At 36.1% G+C, this 22,946-nt stretch overlaps 1 protein-coding gene and 2 long non-coding RNA genes across 5 annotated transcripts in view; 2 read left to right on the forward strand and 1 right to left on the reverse strand.

Moving 5' to 3' along the window:
- The window catches only part of LOC129467239 (uncharacterized), a 35,323-nt gene extending 34,945 nt beyond the window's left edge, over positions 1-378 (forward strand). The window contains exon 4 of the long non-coding RNA XR_008652339.2: positions 273-378. This is a non-coding gene — a long non-coding RNA (uncharacterized lncRNA). The remainder of the gene's footprint in view (positions 1-272) is intronic.
- MAP3K1 (mitogen-activated protein kinase kinase kinase 1) overlaps positions 1-22,946 on the reverse strand; it is an 81,168-nt gene that overhangs the window by 15,710 nt on the left and 42,512 nt on the right. For all 3 annotated transcript variants that reach the window (XM_055251468.2, XM_055251471.2, XM_055251470.2), the window contains exons 3-11: positions 20,753-20,953; positions 15,737-15,937; positions 15,215-15,331; positions 14,697-14,845; positions 8,327-8,448; positions 7,634-7,715; positions 7,339-7,522; positions 5,052-5,330; positions 1,251-1,372 (exon numbers count right to left, since the gene is read on the reverse strand). In XM_055251468.2, coding sequence (XP_055107443.1) covers positions 1,251-1,372; positions 5,052-5,330; positions 7,339-7,522; positions 7,634-7,715; positions 8,327-8,448; positions 14,697-14,845; positions 15,215-15,331; positions 15,737-15,937; positions 20,753-20,953 — 1,457 coding nt within the window. The remainder of the gene's footprint in view (positions 1-1,250; positions 1,373-5,051; positions 5,331-7,338; positions 7,523-7,633; positions 7,716-8,326; positions 8,449-14,696; positions 14,846-15,214; positions 15,332-15,736; positions 15,938-20,752; positions 20,954-22,946) is intronic.
- Positions 19,105-22,405, forward strand: LOC129467240 (uncharacterized). Its single transcript, XR_008652340.2, has 3 exons — positions 19,105-19,230; positions 20,755-20,999; positions 21,599-22,405. It is a non-coding gene; the product is annotated as an uncharacterized lncRNA (long non-coding RNA).

The following is a 22,946-nucleotide window of genomic DNA, read 5'->3' on the forward strand; positions in this document are numbered from 1 at the left end:
TTAAAAACAAAACCTTCCTATCCAAAAACCCTCCATTTCCTTACACAGCCAAAATGAGGTCTGAATATTATAAAATCTCTCTACAGTATTTCTTATGTTCAGTCATTCAGGTGACCAGGTAAACAACCTAAGTTTAGAGTTTCAAAAAGTGAGCAGCACAACAAATACCATGAGAACACTGAATTCTCAGAAATATACCTATTCTAATATTTAAAAATGACATTTTTCCTATGCATTTTGCAAATTACTTGTTAATTTGCAATATTTTACAGATACACAATGTTTTCTCTAAGCAACAAGAAAACATCCAATATTTTCAATCTACAGAGAAAACAACAGAGGCAAAAGACAGACTTCATGAGATGAGAAATTCATTAAAGGTAGGTACCTAATTTTTGAGACCCGGTGCAAACTAAGTCATTATGACTTGCAGAGGAAGAGAAAGGTTGTACTGGGAGAGCTCTAAATGGGTGAAATGGAAGAGGCAACAGAAGGGAGATTCAACTCTTGCTAACCAAGATCTGCTGGGACAGAAATAGGAACTACCAAATAACTGTTCACAGTAGCTATGATTATTAAATGAAAATTGATCTTTTCCTCCTATTTTATGGAAGGGGAAAATAAAAGAGAACCACTGGTCTGAAAAAAGCATGGCTTGTACTCATCTTTATTGTCACTGTACCTCAATTCTCTACTTCATATTTTTCTTTCCAGTTAGGGTTATTCTTGTTCCCTGTCAATTTTTAAGGATATTGCAGGAATACATAAAATCTAAAAATTTTTTGACAAAACTGTCATAAGTAGAGTAAAATTCCATTACACTGAAAATGAGATGGATTTGTTAATTTTTTATCCTGATAATAAGGCATATGCAGGTGTAATGATTTTACTGGTTCCTATCCTGTGTAACCCATACTCTAAAATGAGATTATAACTTATAGATATAAGTGTCAACTACTGTTCTTATCGACTGGACTTCAGATTATGAATGTTATTAAAGAGAGTAAATCACAATACAATAATGTGGAGATCCATGCAGTTTATTTGCCTGGCTTTTACTTGCCAGTAGTTCTTTCCGCCAGTCCTTAAGACCTTTAAGTGCTGCATTTTCATTTTAAATCTCACATTAAAAGACAATGTTCAAAGACTCATTTAATAAAATGTATCAGATATTCACACTAGGTGTGAGGCTTGCTGCGAGGCACTTTTAAGACAAGAGGGTTTGAAATGGTTCATCAATAAAGCCTTACCTATTGGCATCTGCACATTTGACTAGGATGGTGTCTACAACTGGCTGGAGAAGTCTCTGAAGTTTGATTCTTTCCGCTAAACTGTGGCAAGGAGTATATACCAGCATGGCTCTCAGTGTTTTCTAAGGAAAAAAATCTGAAGGTCAGTTTATGTACACTTAAAAAGCATCAGAGATAATGGCCTAATTTGAGACAATTTGAGCAACAAAATAAGTAAAGATAGGAATGGATTATAACCCATAGAATAAAATAAGAATTCCATGCTTCTGTAATGATACAGCTAACTAACAAAATAAATGAGAGGGGCAGGAAGGAATTTTCTGAACTCTTTTCTCTGCAATTTTTAAAAGTCTGAATTCATTTCAAGATGAAAAGTTAAAAAAATTATTTTAAAAAAGAAAATGAGAACAGGGGCCAACCTGAAAGAGCTCCCAATGGTCAAGGCTGGAATAATTAGAGCAACAAAACAAATGATAGTAGTGTTGGGTTGCAACCCACAGAACAAAATGAATACCCAGGAGCCTACACCAATACAAATTAAAAATTGAATAGGTACATAAACGGAGAAGCTCTTCTTTATAGAATAATTCCAACTAATTAATGTAGAAGGAATGAGAAAAATAGAAAATCACCACTAGAACACCATTTTTTTAATTATACTTTAAGTTGTGGGGTACATGTGCAGAACGTGCAGGTGTGTTACATAGGTACACACATGCCATGGTGGTTTGCTGCATCCATCAACCCGCCATCTACATTAGGTATTTCTCGTAATGCTATCCCTCCCCTACCCCCCGACCCCCGACAGACCCCGGTGTGTGATGCTCCCCTCCCTGTGCCCAAGAGAGCACCATTTTTAATGGTGTAGTAGTAACAGCTATAGGCAAGATCCACAAATGCTTTTAAAATCAGTGGACAAAATTTTGAGGTGAAATAGGATATTTGCATAATTTCAAAGTAACTCTCACAAGATATTTAGGAATATTAACTTTACAGCAGGGAAACTTGGTAGACATTACCTTAACTGACACCATCACCAATAATAAAAGCCATGGGCATATGTACCCACTGATACGATGCAGTGAGAAAGGCCTGTCACCTCTGTGGCATTCTTGTGAAAAATATGTAACTTCCATTTAATCATGAGAAAACATCAGATAAACCCAAATTAAGGGATATTCTACAAAATAACTGGCCAATATACTTTGAAAGTATCTGTCAAGGTCATTAAAAACTAGGAAAGGCTGAGGAACTGTCATGGATGAGAAGACATTAAGGGGACATGGTGACTAAATGCACTGTGGGATCCTGGATTGGATCCTGGAACAGAAAAAAGACAACAGCAGAAAAACTGGTGAAATCTGAATAAAGTTTGCAGTTTAGCTATGAAGGGCACTGTTGGGCAACTGAAGAGATTTGAGTATGAACTTCATAGTATAAAACAGTATTGTGATTAATGTTAATGTGCTGACTGTATGTATATGGAAGAATGGAATTATGTATTTGGTTTTAAAAGACACATATTTAAGTGTCATGAATGCCTGCAAAAAACTCTCAAATGGTTCAGCAAAAAAAAAAAAAAAAAAAAAAAAATTATATATGCAGAGGGAGGGAGAGGAAAAAAAGGAAGAGACAGAGGAAGGGGAGATAAGGGAAAGGGAAAGGGTGAGCTTTAACAGCAGGAGCCATTTCTGCCTCCATGGAGCCTGGTATCCTTTATACAATCTTTGTGCTCTAGGAACTCATAAGCTAGTTGGGAAACAGTCTGAACTTAAGAAGAAACAACCACGACAGTAAGGCAGTTACGGTGTGTATAAAAAGAGTAACACAGCAAAGGCTTTGCAGAAAAGGAACTAGCAAAAAGAGGATTTTATTTAGTCAAGTATGCCTGAAGGTTTGTGTTGGAAAATACTAAGTAAGAGGCAAAATATTGGGCCAACTGGTCTTTACAGTATGCTGTTCCCTCCAGATGCTACATGAAAAAACAGGGTGTAGCAAAATAACTCTGGGAAACAATGCATTCTATCCTTTGATCTTTTAGGTTCACAATGTACATTAGCTTACTGAAGGATCCTAGAAGCCTTTCAGTCAACAGACCTGGTTATCCTTGTGTAATCCAGTGTTCACCAATCTTAACTGAATACAAGATTCTTTCTTCAGGGAACTTTTCACAACCCTGCCAAACTTCCACTGAATATGTTTTAGGAATGTCAAAGAAACAGAAACCTCTAAAGGTTTCTAAATGAGTTGGGGGATAATCCAAGTTGTGTTTAAGAAATAATGATAACTATTACACAATATTAAATGTTCTTACAATGTGCCAGGCATATGGTTGAAAGTTTCTACATAATCTAATTTCAAATCTAAGAGGTATTTTCGTTATTTTATGGGTGAGAAAACTGAAGTTTATTTAAGAGAGGTTAAGTAACCTTCGTAAAGCCACCGTGCTAGTAAAAGGAAGAACCAGAATTTGAATCCTGGTCTGTCTCTATGATCTTGTTCATGTATTCAGATTGCCTAGGCTAGTCCAACTTTAACCAGCACATTATGCAAGCATTGTGGTTGGAATGATAAATTATGAGATCACTCAATTGTGACTCCAAACCTATGTTCATAACTGTCATGCTGTATTACCTGTCAAGAAGAAGATTCATTAGGCCCAATTGGTAGAGGATGCATTAGAAAAAGACTGAGGGAGGAAGCCTACAGACTGCTCATGAATTTTAAAAACAGACTAGATAAGAATGAAAGTAGTGATTCTGAACTGGGGGCAGTTTTGACCACTGGAGACATTTGGCAATGCCTGGAGACATTCTTGGTTGTCATAACTGGGGGCATGATCGGGTGGGGGTGGGTTTGCTCCTGGTATCTAATGGGTAGAGGCCAGGGATGCTGCCACAGGACACACAGGACAACATCCCTGGCCCTCCCCACACCCTCCAACAAATAATTATCTAACAAATGTTAATAGTACTGAGGTTGAGAAGCCCTAAAGAGACATATACGCAGAATGGAGAAAGTCCAGTTAGTCTCCTAAATTACCTCCTTGTCACTCTAATCCACCCGAACTTTTAACAGGTTAAACTGGAAAAGCAACTCAATGATCTATGTCATGGAACTCTTTTCTTTGAAAAGGCTTTTGAATCTCCACATGACAATGTTTATTAAAAATCAATCAAAATGTTTATTAAAACATATCTTCCTTAATATCTGATAAATTTTTTAAAAAATGAGAATAACGTTGATGACTCTGCCATCCCAAAAAGCATTTTTAATTTTGTCATGTATAAGGTATCTGTTCAGAAAAATGTAAAGATATGAACAGCAAGACATTAAAAAAATCTTTAAAAATTAGCAAGCTTGCCTAGCTCGCCCTATTTGTTGTTGTTCTGTTTTGTTTTGTTTTAGGCTTTAGCAGCCTGAAGCCATGGTTTTTAGTCTGTCTCTAGTGGTAAGTGGAAAAGAAGGATGAGGAAGGAGCTTTACTGGCCCAAACAGAAACGGAAACTAAGAAACCATGACTATATTCTCTCCCTTGGATACCCCTGCAAAGCCTTTAAAACAATGAAACTAAAAAGTAAAACAGTTATATAAGAAACCTTGGACATCATAAAAATCAGTAAAATTCAAATAAACAAAATAAAAGAAAAACTGTAATTTCTTGGAATTATGGAATAAAAATAAAATTTGGATTTTCCAAAATTAGGTAAAGTAGCTTTATTGTATCTTAAAAACACTATCTACCAACCATCAAAAAACCCCAAACCCACAATGATATGATTATGGAATAAAGCTACTTACTAAAGCAGCAACGTACACTTTGTAGACAGGGTCAGCACAGACCATTGACAGAACGTTGCAGCATGCCTCCACCACATCTCCTGAGATACTGGTCTGGGAAGACCCACTGGTGGCTCCCCCACTCGGGCTGCTTCCACTGCTGCCCCCAGAATTTCCAGTGCTCTCCCCATTTGCCAACAGCAGGGCCCCACTGACATCATGGGAAAGACGCCTGAGGGCCATCTCTCTCACATTCCAGTTTCTAGAAAATAAGCAGCCAACGAGTTCCATTCCAAACACCTGTATCAAACACACACAATGAATTCAATGTAAAGAAAAGCTTATGGACCCAGAGTATTTTGAGTTTAGCATCAGTTTTGATTACTACATAAAAACTGGACATTTCTTAAATCTTTACCATCCTTCACAACTTCAAATATATCCAGCCACTTAAGCATCATAAGGAAGAATTTTATACTCAAGTTTAACTGGTAATTATCCAAAGTCATTAATATTTATTAGCTCAGGTAAAATTAATAATAAGCTCCATTAAGTCACTAGATGGCTATACATACATTCTATGCCTCTATTGTCCCACATGCTTACCAAAACGCCAAAAAACTGTGAAAACCTCAACTCTGTATTCATATTAAGGTAGTTTAAAGAGAAAAACTGGAGCAAGACTAAGAAAACAAACAAAACACAAATCAAAAAAGGCACCAGGAGAAGGTTTCAAGATATATAGAGTATTTCTCTTACAGACAAGAGCAATAAGCAAAATGCATTTAATTGGTTTTTGTCTGTACAAAAAGGTTTAAAAAACTAGACAAAACAGGTAGGACTGTAAAACGAACGGAATGGACAAATCAAACAACTGAAGAAAAAATGCCTGTGTTCGAGTAAGCAAAGGATAATTATAGACAAAGAATTATAGTATATGCTGTTACCGTCGTCAATACCATGCCCCAAAAGCCAGAGTCCCTACAGTGAGGAAAGGGTGAATGGTCTTGACATTATGGGCCAATTAGCTAAAAGTAAGCTTAATACCTAAGATAATTCATTATGTGAAAAATGTCTAAATATTAAAGATGAATAAACACAATTTTTGGAAAAACAGATCATAACATACTTATTTACATGTGTTTTGTTATAAAGGGATATTATGGGAGAATGAGCCAACTAGAATATAGTGAGCTTCTGGTACTGTTAAGTAGTGTACCACTACCTATGTTTTAACTGTCTTACCTAACATGCTTAATAAAAAGCTAGGAATGTAGAGCCTAGTCTGACCTAAAGCTTAGGCAAAACAAACTAGACCATATGCTTGAAAGAATGAAATCTAACAGCTCAGAATCAACTTGAGAGTTCTTTGATGGGTCATGAAAGGGTAGGTGAGGGCCTATGTTCATTAATAGTTCATTAAATTTCATTAATGAACTAGGTACAAGAATATGTGTTTAATATTTTTGCAGATTTTATTAGATTCATAAATGGGTTGCTAATATGCTAAGAGAATTCCAAAGCTGCAGGACTGTAATGGTCACAAAAGAAAAATGAAACAAATCCTAATGATATATAAGCTCAATGTGTTAATGCATCTGTTCACAAATTTAATTCAACAGATTATTGAAAATAATTATTTTACTTTATTATTGTCTACTGGAGACCCTGGTTTTAGATCCTACATTTAAAAAATAATAGACTGAGCATTCAACAACCAAGAAAATCATTACAAACCAACCGACAAAAAAGCCCTACTTACCAAGGATGAAAAAACATTCAATCAGAAGAGATGTTAAAGGGATGGGAAACTGTTCTTACAAATAAAAACGATGAACTCAAGGTAACCATCACATATTTGTTTCTTATTCATCTCCTCTGCCATTATTAAGCACCCATTGTATGCCATTAGGATATGAAAGGAGAAATTAATTTTAAATGGCAGCAAATAAGAAACATGATAAAAATTCTTGGCAGGCATGGGGATTAAACATTGGGAAAAGTTAGCATTGAAGGGTTCTGGTTTCTATCCTTCTATCCTTGAATAACCCTGTATGTCTGTTAGTTCAGGAAGAGATGTTTCTAGATATGTGAAGTGAAACCACAAGAAGTTTTGAAGTTGAAGCTGTACAATAAGCAGTACAGTATTAATACCAAAAGTAACATTAAAATTTCCAGTGGAATAAAGGTCATGATGGAGGCAAGTAAAAGTGTTTTTTTAAATTATAAACAACTGAGGGAAGGAGACAAATACATTAATTGATCTATAAATATTTCTTTGAGAAATGAAAAACAAAGAACTACTTACCTGAATCCATGGCTCAGCTAAATCTTTGTAAGCAGGAGGGATTTGCTGAGTTCCATAATGAGTAAGGTTAAAATTGCTCTCTTGATTCCTTCTTTGTGATGCAGCCAAAGACTGCTGCTGTACGGTTTGCTGCTGTGTAGCTCTGAGGGAAGAAGGGGAATCCACAGGACTTGACAACTCGTGGCTAAAATGAAAAATAACAAAACTTACTTTAAAAAAATAAACAGACTTAAACCACACTTTGAGAAATTTTAAAAAATTAAACATATACACATCATTACTTCAAACTTATTACCTGTAGAAATCATGAGATCTCCACTTAGATCTACAAAGGGGACATATTAAAGGTTCTCTATTTCTTCTACACTCTTCTGCCCCTGAAAAATTACAGATACAAAATCTTACAAAAATGTAAATGCTTAACATTATTTTTATTTCATAACTATTTATAATTAGTTTATAGAATTTATATAGAAGGAACCTCAAAAATAATCTAATTAAATATCTGAAAGCAAGTAAACACAGCAGGTTAAATGATTTTGATTTGCAAATGCTATTTTATTCATTCTGATAACATGTACTCTGCTTACTATTTTTCAAAACATTCTGCCCTGTTTGACTACTGGGTAAAGTCCTTCCAAACCTTACTTTGATGCTAGCCTTTCTGTAATGCCTGCCCAGGTCTTCTTCCACCTCCTTCCCTTCATGTATACCTTCCAGACTGAAATTGTTTCTAATTCTGTGCACTTCTTCCATTATCACATATGTCACACACACTTTATTGCATTTCTTTGCTCACACAGGTCATCTCCTAAAGATCCTACATTCCCATTTGTTGAAAACTTTTCACATAGGACTTAGGACTTAGATATACTTTTTTTAATTCTCTCACCAATTTCCCCTCAAGCCATGTTACACTCTTAAATAACATAGTTAGCTCAGAGAGCAACTGTGTTGAGTAAGCATAGGGAGAAAAAGAGCCACATACAAATTGACATGCAGTGGTGGTGCAGCTTGTTCCTGCAGCCGTCTTCACACACTGTAAGACTTTCTTCATCAAGCATGCCCAATAAGCAAATAGGACACATCTGTTCCTCTTCATCCTTTATGCTATAGAAAAGGGGAAGAAAAAGTATTAAGCATAAAAGAATATAAAGTAGAACTGATATGCTAAAAACACTTTCTGCTTGCTTAGAATATAAATACATTAGAAATTCTTATTTAAGAGCATCTTATATAACTAAGAGATACATATTTATGCTATTAATATACAGTAATTTAAAATCAGATTAACACACGAGTACTTATAGATTGTAGGTGTGAGTTAACCTTCTTTGCTATGAAAACAATTCAATACACAGACTACAATCTTAGAAAGAAACATTTGTATCCCCCAAATTCTGCTACTGTACCTTCTGAATAGACCAACAGGTTTGACTATGTACAAAAATATACTACATGGTACCAGTTTCAAGATTTTAAGTACTGGCGGACCTTAGAGCTCAAAGATTCCACATCCTAAATTTAAATGCCTATTTCAGAAATTTCTGGTGGCAGTATGAACTGGTCCAACTTTCCTAGAAATGAATCTAGGAACACATCACATTTTAAGTGTACACAATCTTTCACCTAGACTTCTAGGAATGTATCATAAGAAAATAAAAAGATAAACACATAGAGATATATGTATGAAAATGTCCACCGCAGTATTATTTAAAATAATGAAAAGAAATCAAAACAACCAAATGAAGCCAAAAAGAGGCTAAACAAATTATGGCAAGCCCAGGCACCTTGAAGCTTTTAAAAAGGAACAGAGAGATCCATACATGAGGTCAAAATAAAACTACCATGTATAGAATGATTCCATTTATGGCAAAATTGCAACATAATGGTTAATTATACTGCATATACTTGAGTATTTCTAATATACAAAGTACTTTTAAAATCAGTAAGAAAAATACTGGCCGGGCACGGTGGCTCACGCTTGTAATCCCAGCACTTTGGGAGGCCGAGGCGGGCGGATCACGAGGTCAGGAGATCGAGACCACGGTGAAACCCCGTCTCTACTAAAAAAAAATACAAAAAATTAGCCGGGCGTGGTGGCGGGCGCCTGTAGTCCCAGCTACTCGGAGAGGCTGAGGCAGGAGAATGGCGTGAACCTGGGAGGTGGAGCTTGCAGTGAGCCGAGATTGCGCCACTGCACTCCAGCCTGGGCGACAGAGCGAGACTCCGTCTCAAGAAAAAAAAAAAAAAAAAAAAGAAAAATACTAATAAATAGTGCAATGGACAAAGGAAATAAAAAGGCAATTGGAATAAAAAATAATAGATTGGTAACATCTGGCCCTGATAATGGCACAGAAAACCAGGTTCTCATATAGACTGCTGGTAGGAGTAAAAACTAAAATCTCTGGAAGCAAATTTTGTTAGTATTTCTTAAAATACTACATGTATATATTCACGACCTGAAAATCCTATTTTCTAGGATGTTATCGCTACATATTTTAAGTATGTAAACAAAAAACTGGAGGTGTACTTAATGTACATTAATTAAGGCAATGGCTAAATAAATTATGGTGTACCAACATAATCTTATACAGCCATGAAAAGAAAAAAGTATGTAATTTGGTAATGATGTGGAAAAATATTCTTGATATATAAAGTAAAAGTAAAAGAAAATTGCACACCAGAACATATGGCATGACTTTGTATTTATTTAAAAACAGTAAGAAAGTTAGAGAAACACGGATGGGGGAACGTGCGTGCATGTGTTTGCTGAAGTACGGAGTGTGCAAAGAAGAGTTTCATTCCTTGATTTATGTAAATTTTAAAAGTTGCATTAAATAGTTAACAGTAGTTATTTTGTGTGCAGCCAGGCTAAAGAGGGCTTTAGTTTTCTATTTCATAAATGTTTTTATTTAAACCTTCATGATGTGAGGGATGGCTTTTAAAATAGATAGCCGTATTTCCATTATAATATAAAGACAAGGCTCTGGGATGTTAAATAAGTTGCCTCAAATCATAAGATCAGTTTGTGGCAGATCTATCATTACACTTTTATCTGAGAATAATATGCCATAAACTTACAACGTCTATAAATTTCAGAGTCTGCTAAGCTAAGCCCAATATTGCACTTCTACTATCTTAAACTATTAGGTTGGTGCAAAAGTAATTGCGGTTTTTGCCATTACTTCTAGTTTTTTTAATTCTAATTTTGCCATTAGAAGTAATGGCAAAAACGGCAATTACTTTTCCCTGAAAAACAGATCTGCGTAACTACCAGCAAAATAACCAGTTCCCCAAATGCACAAAAAGCTTTCCAAAAAGCTAGTCAAACAAGTCAGCAAAGTCATAATGCGTGATTCCTGTGATGAAGGCACACTTACTAGTCTGTCCCTCCTGATGTACCTGCCCCATCTCTTTTCCTAATTATGGAGCTACTTAGGATGGGGAAAAACTGTCACACTATGCATGCATTAGTAACAAAGAATTAACAGCAGCATTACAGAAATGATGTATACAACTACCTATAATAAAAATATTCATGGCAAAAATAATCCAAGGTCAACTAACCCTTCAAATAATTACACCAAAATTAAGCTTATTCATAGGGGAAAATAAAGTTTCACAATTTAGTCAAATTATAAGTGCAACTTATTAAACTCTCTGACAACAAAAACAATACCATTCTGGGGTATTTCCTGCCCATCTTTTTTCCAAGTACATATTTTGTAAGCATTGTTCAGATCATTTATATACATATATATGCACTATTTCATATTTAAAAAATTTTTATTATAAAATTGCACTTAAACTCTTCATATACATAATTCTTTTTTTTTGTTGTGGCAACATATGCATAACATAAAATTTACCATCTTAACCATTTTTAAGTGTACAGGTCAGTGGTATTAAATGCCTTCATGCTGTGAAACCATCACCACTATGTGTCTCCAGTATTCTTTTCATCTTGTAAAACTGAAACCGTATACCCATTAAACACCATTCTCCATGATCTCCTTCCTCCAGCCTCTGGCAACCACCTTTCTACATTTTTTTGAGACAGGATCTTGCTCTGTCACCCAGACTGTAGTACAGCGGCACAAGTATAGGTCACTGCAGCCTTGAACTTCTGGGCTCAAGAGATCCTCCTGCCTCAGCCTCCTGATTAGCTGTAACCACAGGGGCATGCCACCCATGCCTGGCTAATTTTTCTTTTCTTTCTTTTCTGTTTTTTTTTTTTTTTTTTTGGTAGAGACAGGGTCACACTATGTTGCCCAGGCTGGTCAGGAACTCCTGCAATCAAGTAATCCTCCCACCTAGGCTCATTCTACTTTCTGTCTCTATGGTTTTGACTAAGTATCTCATGTAAGTGCAATTACACATTATTTGTCTTTTTGTGACTGGCTTATTTTGCTTAGCGTAATGCCCTAAAGGTTCATCCATGTTGCAGCACACTTTCTTCCTTTGTAAAGCTGAGTAATATTCCACTATGTGTATATACCACATTTTATCCATTCATCTATCGATGGACACCTGGGTTGCTTCCACCACATAATTTTTAATGCCATCATAATTTTCCACTGACTAGATAGATCCCGTTTTAAGTATCCATTAATGTTGGACATATAAGCTGTTTCCGTATTTTTACATTTTAAGAAACCATTACGGCCGGGCACAGTGGCTCACGCCTGTAATCCCAGCACTTTGGGAGGCTGAGACGGGCAGATCACGAGGTCAGGAGATCGAGACTATCCTGGTTAACATGGTGCAACCCTGTCACCACTAAAAATACAAAAAATTAGCTGGGCATGGTGGCGGGCGCCTGTAGTCCCAGTTACTCGGGAGGCTGAGGCAGGAGAATGGCATGAACCTGGTGGGCAGAGCTTGCAGTGAGCCAAGATCACGCCACTGCACTCCAGCCTGGGTGACAGAGAGAGACTCCGTCTAAAAAAAAAAGAAACCACTACAAACATCTTTGTACTCATTTTTTTTTGACGTTTCAGATTTTTTTTAGCATAGTTTTTTCTGAAGCAAAATTACGAGTATAGAGCAGGGAGTAATGAACTTATAAGGAAAACAAATCAGCCTGTGGACTACTTGTGTACATACAGTTTTACTGAACATAGCCATCCCCATTCATTTATATATTGTCTTTGGCTATTTTCAGGCTATAAGGGCAGAGCTGAGTAGTTTTAACAGAGACCAAATGGACCACAAAATATTTACAGTTTAAAAAAAGTTACCCATAATAGCACCTCCTATTAATAACCAGTGAAGTTTTTATTCCTTCCGATTTTTACATACTTGTAATACCTTTTCTATATAAAACTGGGTTCATGCATAATATATTATTATAACCTACATTTGGTTTTACTTATCGACATTTTCCCAGGCCATTCAATGTTCTCCAAAAGCATAATTTTAATGCCTACATGACATTCGTAACATGGGCATATGTTAATTTAATCATTCAATTGCGGTTGGATATTTAAACTATTTCTACTTTTTCACCATAATACTATGAGAAACAGTCATATATGATATATGTGAGGCTTTTGCATTTCTCAGATTAAACTTTTACTTAGGAAGAACATTTACTGGATCAATGAATAATGTTTTTAAAAGCCATATTACTTTTTTCTTCAAAAGGCTATATGGCTTTACATACGATCAAGCACATCCTTACAATAACTGAATTACATCATTTAAAAAGTCTCCATTATTTCGGTAAATAAAAACTGGTATCTTTTTTTAAAAAATGAACATTTCTTTGGTTATTAGGTTGACTGAACAGTTTTTGTGTTTCTTAGCCCCTTAAAATTCTTTTTTGGTAGATATTCTCTTTATGCCCTTCATTTTCAATTGAATTTTAAATTTGTTTATCCTAATTGTTTTATTATTGTTTTGGGCACAACATTTAAAATTGTAATCAGATCTCCACATAAATTTCCTCTGTATTTTCTTTTTATTGATCTTAGATATAAAAATAGTGGTTATACGAAACAAAAATCTATCCATCTATATATAGTACAATCTCAGTAACTGAGATAACTTTTGTGGTTCCCCCCATGGATATGCAAATCCAAATATATATATTTAACCTCAGAGAGAAACTTTCTATTTTAATTTTGACTACTTGGTTTTAAGCATCTGTTATTTTTCTCCACAGTAAAAAGTTACAGAAATGTCACTCAAAAGGAAAAAGGAGCTGGCTGTGGTGGCTCACCCCTGTAATCCCAGCACTTTGGGATGCTGAGGTGGGAGGAATGCTTGGGGCTAGGAGTTCAGGAGGCTGGAGAAATAAAGCTCATTTTTTTCATTTTATTTAGAAGAGATGAGCGGTAAAACAAACATACCCAGGTGGTTCTGGTTATACCTTTCCTCAAATGAGCTGCATAACCTCTTGGCTTCACTTATCGCTGTGTCACTGAGACATGCCAACTAGAAAATCTTCAATGTCTAAAAACTCATAAAACTCTAGGATTCTAATATTATTTCATTTAATCAAAATTAAGAAAATTCAAACATTTACTTTTTCCACAGATGAAGAAAACCTCTCTTCTCTTCACCGCACCCTTGTTACGACCCTGTCACTTTTTCATTCTTCATGAATTTTGAGGTAGTTACAATACCTAACAGATTAATAGGATGAAGACAGGATTTAACCACTCAGAACAATGCTTCTCAAACTGGGCACTTCGGGAATAATATAGAAGGTGCCCTGGTAAGAGAAGCTGCACTCCTTTGTGGATTTTTAAAAATCTAATTTTTACACTAAAACCAATAAAGCAATATAAAGAATAGAAAGAAGATTCACATGAATACTGTAGTTTTTAGCACAAAACGTCTATATACACACACACACTCTCACGTGACCTTTAACAACATACATACATACATACATACACACACCCACATATTTTTTAAGAGACAGGGTCTTGTTCTGTCATCTAGGCTGGAGTGCAGTGGTGTGATCATAGGTCACTGGAGCCTTGAACTCCTGGGTTCAAGCAATCCTCCTGCCTTGGCCTCTCGAGTAATTGGGACTACAGGTATCACCACTCCCAGCTAATTATTTTACTTCTGTAGAGATGGGGTATCCCTATGTTGCCCAGGCTGGTCTTGAACTCCTGGACTCAAGCAATCCTTCTGCCTCAGTCTCCCAAGGTGCTGGGATTACAGGCACGAGCCACCATGTCCAGAGAACCTTTAGTATCTTCACCCTTGATTTTAACTTGAAAGCCAAGATTCAATAATTAAATCATTTTAGAGCAACTTAACAAGTAGATATAAAAAACTACCCCTAAAATTAAAAGTAACACTGGATTAATGCTTTGAAATCTTTAAAAAGTACTAACCTGTTTTCTGAACTAGATGTAGAAGTACTAGATGATGACAATGTATGAGAATTTGACATGCGTGAAACAAACTTCTGGATGGTGTTACGAGATGGAGCTTTGATCCTTGAGCTACGCCTACTGTGATATTTCTGGAACAAACTCTCAACCTAACATTGGAAAAAGACAGTAACAATGATATTTGTGCCATAATTATACATATGAAGAGTTCTAGGGGCTGAATTATTTATCTTTTATTTGCATGTTTTTCATAAAGATTTAAGAGCTTCAAAAATAAGAACACATTATAGTTTTTACTAAGGACAACATTCTTACAGGTCAGTGTTTACTGTTTTTTTCAAGCTAGAAGAAAAAGTTTAGTAAATATCTCATGAGAACTATTTATAAGCATCAACTAATTCCTACATACCTTCACACCTTTAAAATGGTCACTGCCTAAATTTAATGAAGGATAAATTTTAAGACTATATCATAAGAATATGCTAACAATTTTACTCTAAGCATTTATTAAAAACTACCTCAAAATTCTTTAAAGTTTTTCTCCATAACATTGGGTCTGAAGGTTCTAGTTGAAATACCCGGAGCATCACAAATAGCAGATGAATACAGAATGTTCCACGTGCACAGCTGCAGTTCTAAAGAGTTAAAAAGAAAACCTACAGGTTAATACATCTGTGGTTCATAAGAACTTCTAAATTTATCACTTTTATGATATTTCCAACTTTTTATACTAAAGTTTCTATTAATTCATATTCTTCATTATCTTTGTATATAAGAAAAATCTACAGCTATTTCCATGATTTAATCTCTCATTTTCACTGAATTTATTAAATAGATCAAATTTCGATTCTATGGTATATTAAGATAGCAAAACCTCATAAATACATTAAAGAAAAATATTAGCCTAAAATACATTTTAAGTTTACTTTTGTTTACTATAGGGAATTAATTGATCTAAATTTAAGAACATTATAGTATATAAATTTCAGGTAGTACCATATACTACTACTAATAAAATATAAAATGGTGACGAATCCTACCTGAGGCCCAATAAACACCCGGTATTTATTGTCTGGGCTGTCTCCTCCAATCAGGAAAGAGTTGGGCCCTATCTGCTGCAGTAAGTATAGTCTGGCCCGCATCACTTTGTTAACACGGCGGTTTGTTTCCTCGGGGCTATATGGTGAGAAGCCATCTGGTGAAGGGGCTCTTCGGGGTGGTGTGATTCTGCCACTCTGAAACTTCACAACATTTTTTTTTTTTTATTAGGTACGTTTCTCATTTCTTAATTAAGAAACTATTATCTGGTCAGGCATGGTGGCTCACGCCTGTAATCCCAGCACTTTGGGAGGCCGAGGAGGGTGGATCACGAGGTCAGGAGATCCAGACCATCCGGGTTTAACATGGTGAAACCCGTCTCTACTAAAAATACAAAAAATCAGCTGGGTGTGATGGCACATGCCTGTAATCCAGCTACTCGGAGGCTGAGGCAGGAGAATCACTTGAACCTGGGATGGAGGTTGCAGTGAACCGAGATTTTGCCACTGCACTCCAGCCTGGGCAACAGAGCGAGCCTCCGTCTCAAAAAAAAAAAAAAGAAACTATTATCCAAAGAAGATCATACAAGACAGTCATGTGGCAGATTATAGTCTGAAAAAATGTCAGATTTAAAATATTATGGAACAAAGGCTAAATGATTTTGTCTGACATACTCATCTCAGGTGAACTTTTAAAATCTCAGTCATCCCCATAAATGTTGACAAATATCTGGCTGAGAGAGACAACCATGTGGTAATTTTATAAATTATTCTATAAACATTTGAGTTCTTTGAAACTTCTAATATAAACCAAAACAAAAAGCATAAAAAGCATAATCATAAGCAGGCAGAATGCTGTGTCTAGTAGTAAAAATTAAAAATCCAACATCCTGGGATCTATTGAAGGCTTTATTAATCTTCTTTAACAGGAAATTTACAAACGCTGCCATGGAATGCCTCCCAACGTACACTCTGCAGACTCTTCCTCAATAAAAACAAATTAGTGAAAGGTGACAAAAACGCTCCTAGGGTGAGGGTAATATATAACACTCTCACTATACTAATTTTCCTAGAACTTGGTCTTTCCATCAATGTCCAGTGGAAATTCCAGTTTTTTTGGATCCCTAATTAAATAGTTAAGGGTAGTAAATGTTGGCAAGACCACAAAGCAATTAGAATTCTCATATAGTGCTGGCAGAATGTAAAATGTGCAGCTGGTTTGGAAAACAGTATAGCAGTTCCTCAAAATGTTAAACATATTACCCAGCAATTCCATTCCTAGATATAAACTCAAGAGAAATGAGAATATATGTCCACATAAAAACTTGTACACAAATGTTCACAGTAGCATTATTCATAATAGCCACCAAACAGGAGCAGCTCAAATGTCCATAAACTAACAGATAAACAAAATGTGGTATATCCATACAATATTGCTCTGCAACTAAAAATGGAGTACTAACACATGCTATAGCGTGGATGAACCTTGAAAATATGATACTAAGTGAAAGAAGCCAGTCATAAAAGATCACCTATTAAGTGATCCCATTTACATAAAATGTCCAGAATAGGCAAATTATATATATAGAGAAAATAGATTAGTGGTTGCCTAGGGTTGGGAGATACTGTTGTTAAATGGTAAACTTTAGACAAAATAAATTTAACAGAGTTTATTTGAGCAAAGAATGATTCATGAATCAAGTGGTACTCAAAACCACAAGAAGTTCAGAGATCTCTGATCTAGCACCTTGAATAGTCAGCTTTTATAGGCTGAACACAAAGCAAAGCAAAGCAAAGCAAAAGAATTAGCTGATTGGCTACAGCTAGGTGTTTGCCTTATTTGGGCATGGCATTATGCAAAGTACCTAGTTATATAACAAATAGGCTGGCTGGCTGTTTGTGATTGGCTAAAGCTTGGTTTCATTTCCAGGTGTAGAAACAACCCCAGGCTAATGGCCTACTACCTATTTTGCTTTAATACTGCTAATAGGTCTAGGATATCTTATTGGGGTGATAAAGATGTTTAAAAACCAACCGTAATAATGGCTACACAACCCTGTGAATATACTAGAAAACACTGAATTGTATAATCTAAACAGGTGAATTGTACAGTAGATGAATTACACATCAATAAAGCCATTATTTTTAAAAAAGCAGTTACTAAAAAGTAAAAACAAACAAAAGAAGCCAATTATACATGCACACGTCATTTTGACCTGCTAGGTATCCAGCCTGTGGATATGTTCACAGATACAGGCTCACAGATGTACAAATGACATACGTATAAAAATACTTTGGAAGCACTGTTTTCAGTAACAAAAGGTTAAAAAGATTATAAATGTTCATTAGTATATCATTCATTAAATAAACCATGATTTATCCGGCTAATGAAAGGCTATGTAACTGTCAAAAAGAATGAGGCGGTAACTTTGTCTAGCATATATGCCCAAAGTGGGTTTTGGGGGTGGGGTGTGGGAAAGGAAGACAGTTCTGTTTATACTTGCTGTGAACTTTCATTTTGATGGCCCCCATGAACCATACCTCCCAGTATTTACATTCTTGTGTAGTTCCCTACCACATCAATTCTGGGTTTGGGCATGTAACTAGCTTTGGACAATAAGGCATTAGCAAACACAATGAAGTGGAGGCTTGAGAAGAGCTTGCATGTTGAGACTTGCCTCTCGAAACAATACTCGTTGCAACCCAGTCTTCGTGCTAGGAGGAAGAGATGCCAACAGCCCCCAAGTGTTCTAGTATCCCAGCTGAAGCAACAGGCATGTGAGTGAAGAAGCAGTCTTGGACATTTCATCTTCAGAGGATGTCACGAGGAACAGAGATAAGCCACCCCTGCTGAGCCCTGCCCAATCTGCAGATTCGTGAGCTAGTAACTGATTATTGTTTTAACAAAAATTAATAGCTAATTTAAAGGTATTTTAACATACAGCCAACAACTACTGTTGGGCATCAGGTTTTACTGTAAAATGTTTTTGCTTTAAATGTACTTTTTAACGAATTTATGTACCTTAATAACTCCAGATCTTAAAAAAAACCCAAATTCCTCTTGTGGTCACTATCTCAACCATTTTTCCATTCAATCATTTGTTCTTCAAAGTTAGAAAGTGAGTCTTGACATGCATTTCCACCACTAGAAGTCTCTTTCTCACATGAATTTACCACCTATCTTTCTGCAAATTTCTTTGATGTTTAGCTTAATATAGAAGACAGCTAAGATTCTCATAGCTGCTTCTGCATTCAATCTGCTGTGATATGATGTTTTGATTAAAGCATATGAAAGAAAGTTTGGCCTCATGCAGATATGTAGATGTAAAAGGAAGGAGTATTTTAATAGCCTTTTTTTTTTTTTTTTTTTTTTTAAGGAGTCTCACTCTGTTGCCCAGGCTGGAGTGCAGTGGTGTGATCTTGGCTCACTGCAACCTCTGCCTCCCGGGTTCAAGCAATTCTCTCTGCCTCAGCCTCCAAAGTAGCTGGGATTACAGGTGCCTGCCACCACGCCTGGCTAATTTTTGTATTTTTAGTAGAGACGGGGTTTTGCCATGTTGGCCAGGCTGGTCTTGAACTCCTGACCTCCAGTGATCCGCCCACCTTGGCCTCCCAAAGTGCTAGGATTGTAGGTGTGAGCCACTGCCTGTTCAAACAATGATGAATATTCTTTGGTACTATACCAAAGCTCAAAAAATGGTTTCTTAAAGGCAGTTGTAATGTGGAATCTGAAACCACATCAACAAACTTTTCCTACTGGCACATTAAAAATCCAAATGGTGTATTTTACACTTTGAATGTATCTTTTACCTATGAATGATTTTGTTATTATCATACACTGATCATGTGGAAAATATTGGTTAAGTTACGCAGATCTTCTAAATGTTCACATATTTCATTATAAGCATGAAAATAATCACATTTGTTATCACCAATCTTATCAGAAAAGTCTAAGCACTGGGAGGCTGTCAAGCTCATAGTGGTGGATAGTAGCTTTCTAAAATTCTAATTTTTGTTTTGACATCTCAACTTTTAACACTGGTGAAAAAATACTTAAGTTGCTTTTCTTTGTTTCTTTTTGAGATGGAGTTTCGCTGTTGTCACCCAGGCTGGAGTGCAATGGTGTAATCTAGGCTCACTGCAACCTCTGCCTCCTAGGTTCAAGCGATTCTCCTGCCTCAGCCCCCCGAGTAGCTGGGATTATAGGCATCTGCCACCATGCCTGGCTAATTTTTCTATTTTTAGTAAAGATGAGGTTTCACCATGTTGGGCAAGCTGGTCTTGAACTCCTGACCTCAGGTGATCCGCCCACCTCAGCCACCCAAAGTGGTAGGATTATAGGTGTGAGCCACCGCTCCCAGCCTTAAGTTGCTTTTCTTGAAGTGACAGTCTCATTTAATTCACCTTAAGAAAAATGTCTTCCAAATACCCAAATCTAAATAATCATAGTTTGTTGTTCACTAATTTCATGTTCCATGAAAGAAATAATTAGTTCAGCTTGCAACTCTAACAACCACACAAATAATTCTCCTTTAGAAACTACTGGATTTTGGTATGTAGAAGTGCTTTTATGCATGCATCCCACTGCATCACACACAATATTACAAAGGCATGTATTTACTAAGAGTTAAGATTTAATAAAATTAATTTATATTTCCTTGTCAAAGGCATTATCAAGTGTAACTGGCATGTTTTTCTTTAATGGCTGATACATAGCAATAATGAATATAGTTTCTACAGTTGTAGCCTTAAATTGGGAAAAGGCACCAGTAGCTTTACCTACCACTGCAAATATCAATGCAGGGAAAGAGGCAAACAACATCCCAGTTTTATCACAAAATTAGTTTTGACCTAATAGACTCCAGAAAGGGTCTCAGGAACCACCCCCCCCATCCTCACGGGTCTGCAGATCATATTTTGAAAACTGATGTTCTAACAGATGGCTGGCCAGTCTTTTCTTTTTTATAAATGAATCTAAAAATTATAAAAACTAACATATTTGTTGTAACATTAACTTACAGGCACTGGGGAAACTCTTTTTCTCCTTACTCCTGGAGATTCTGATTTCATTGTGCGACCTGATGGGGAGTTGCCAGGAGAAGGACTGCGTCGGCCTTTGGAAGCTGGTGAAGCCGCACTTGCCTGGGCCTCTCCTGGAGACTCAGCTGCTAAGTGATTCATTTCAGATCCATCTCCTTTAACTGGGATTGGTTTTACCACCTGAATCAAAGTATTCCGATATTTTGATTACTTAAAAATATAAAAGGTAAGTAAATGTAAATATCATAGACTAGGAAATAAACTTAATGAGTTTTTGTTATGAAATATTATACCAGTATACCAGACAATATATCAACTTTTATTATTACTTTAAGCTATTAATGTAAAAGACTATTTTTACCTGCACAAATTTCAGTCATTTAGGATTTAACACTAGTTAAAATGCAACCTCCTCCATTACAATTTTGTAATGCATACGAAACTGTAGAAACGGTATTGTTATTATATATCCTAACTCATTTAACACTCAAAAGCAACAATCAAAGGTGATTAAACAAATGTGAAAAATAAGCACGCATAACTTCTAAAGTCAACTTAGTCAACGATCTAGGTATGTTTTTATTTGTTTTGACAAAATGTAGGACCTTGAAACAACACTGGGCATAATTTCAAATAGTTTGATGACTATGCAATCATTTTGCCCTGCTTTTGTGTGTGTGTGTTTCTTTACAACGTTATATTACAATAATAGGTTAGACATGTATCTCAGAAAACCAAAAGAGACTAGAAGTTTAAAGATCAATTTCTCAAGCAGAAATGCAATTTACAAGACCTGCTTTTTTTTTTTTTTTTTTTTAAATTAAGGCTTTCAGACCTAATCTAGCCATGACCAAAGGCCAAACTCCGCAGCCTTGTACAACTGAAGCTCAGCAGACCTTTCTGGACTTTCTCCCACTGCTCCTGTTCTACAGCCAGTTGCTGTGTTCACCAAACTTGCCTGACCCTTCCTCCTCCTGTGCTTTCACTCACTCTCCTCCTAATTTAATACTCATCTCCAGCCTGCAGCACCCCAGGCAGTACACCTTCACATGAGGAAAACACCCATCTTTCTAGGCTCAGTTAAAATTCTTCCTTTTATGAAACTTCCCTGAAGTCTACCAGCATGACATTCTTTCTCTTTCCTAAGTCCCTATTGCTCTTCTGCCCATCCCACACATTTGGCACCTAGTCACAAGTTGCTTTGTGATATTTCATGTATTACTCTATTTACTATGTATAAGTCTAATTTTCCCATCTGGAGATATTTACACTTTATGTTTCAAGAATGATTTGACACAACTTACTTAAAGTATAAAAACAAACAAAATCAGACCTCCCAAGTAAACAGTAAACTTCTTAAGGATAATATGAAATCTGTAAACCATAAAATGTAGGGTGGCATAATTAAGCTCAAGGACTATGTGTTATGCATCTTATTCCACACATCTCCTCCCTCTTCACTCATGTCTTATATACAGACGAGGTACTTTGGTACTTGCTAGAAAGTGAACAGTATAAAAACCAAAATTTTGTCTTAGAGAACTGGATATTCTTAGTTCATGTGTAATAAAGAACAAATGGCTGGCTCGTTTTTAAAAAGTTGTGATTTATGCCCTATGGTATTCTCAAAAGATTTAGGCTCTGTTTGAACACCTCCATCTAAAGGAGCTCAGAAAGCAGCATATTCAAACTTCAGATGGCTCTGCTTGTTCAAAAGTTCTTTATATTGATTGAGTAGTAACACACCCTTTTAACTGCCAACCTTCTACAAGATGTTTCAATAGCACTTTCTCTTCTCTAAGATAAATCCTTAATTTCTTCATATTCATCTTCTGGCACAAATAGCTAAAATGGTGAGGGGTTCCCACCATACCACCTCATGTGAGTAATAAATGGAAGAAATGTAGAAACTTAGCTGTAAAGACAAGGACTCATGGGCCCATAATAACTTAAAAGTGCTGGTATGGAATTAGATTTATTCTGTATAATCCCATCAGTTAGAATTAGAACCAGTGGGTAAAATATTCCTGACAGACTGCAGCTCAGTGATGAGGATATTGAAAGCCACAGGGATTAATGAGTTATTTAAGTCAGACACGAGTCAGTACTACACATCTAAGAGAGCTTTCTGAGGCAGTGAAAATGTGCTAAAACTGCACTGCCTAAAAGGTAG

The sequence above is a fragment of the Symphalangus syndactylus genome, chromosome 18 (assembly GCF_028878055.3).
Source record: "Symphalangus syndactylus isolate Jambi chromosome 18, NHGRI_mSymSyn1-v2.1_pri, whole genome shotgun sequence".
In the NCBI taxonomy this organism is placed as follows: domain Eukaryota; kingdom Metazoa; phylum Chordata; class Mammalia; order Primates; family Hylobatidae; genus Symphalangus; species Symphalangus syndactylus.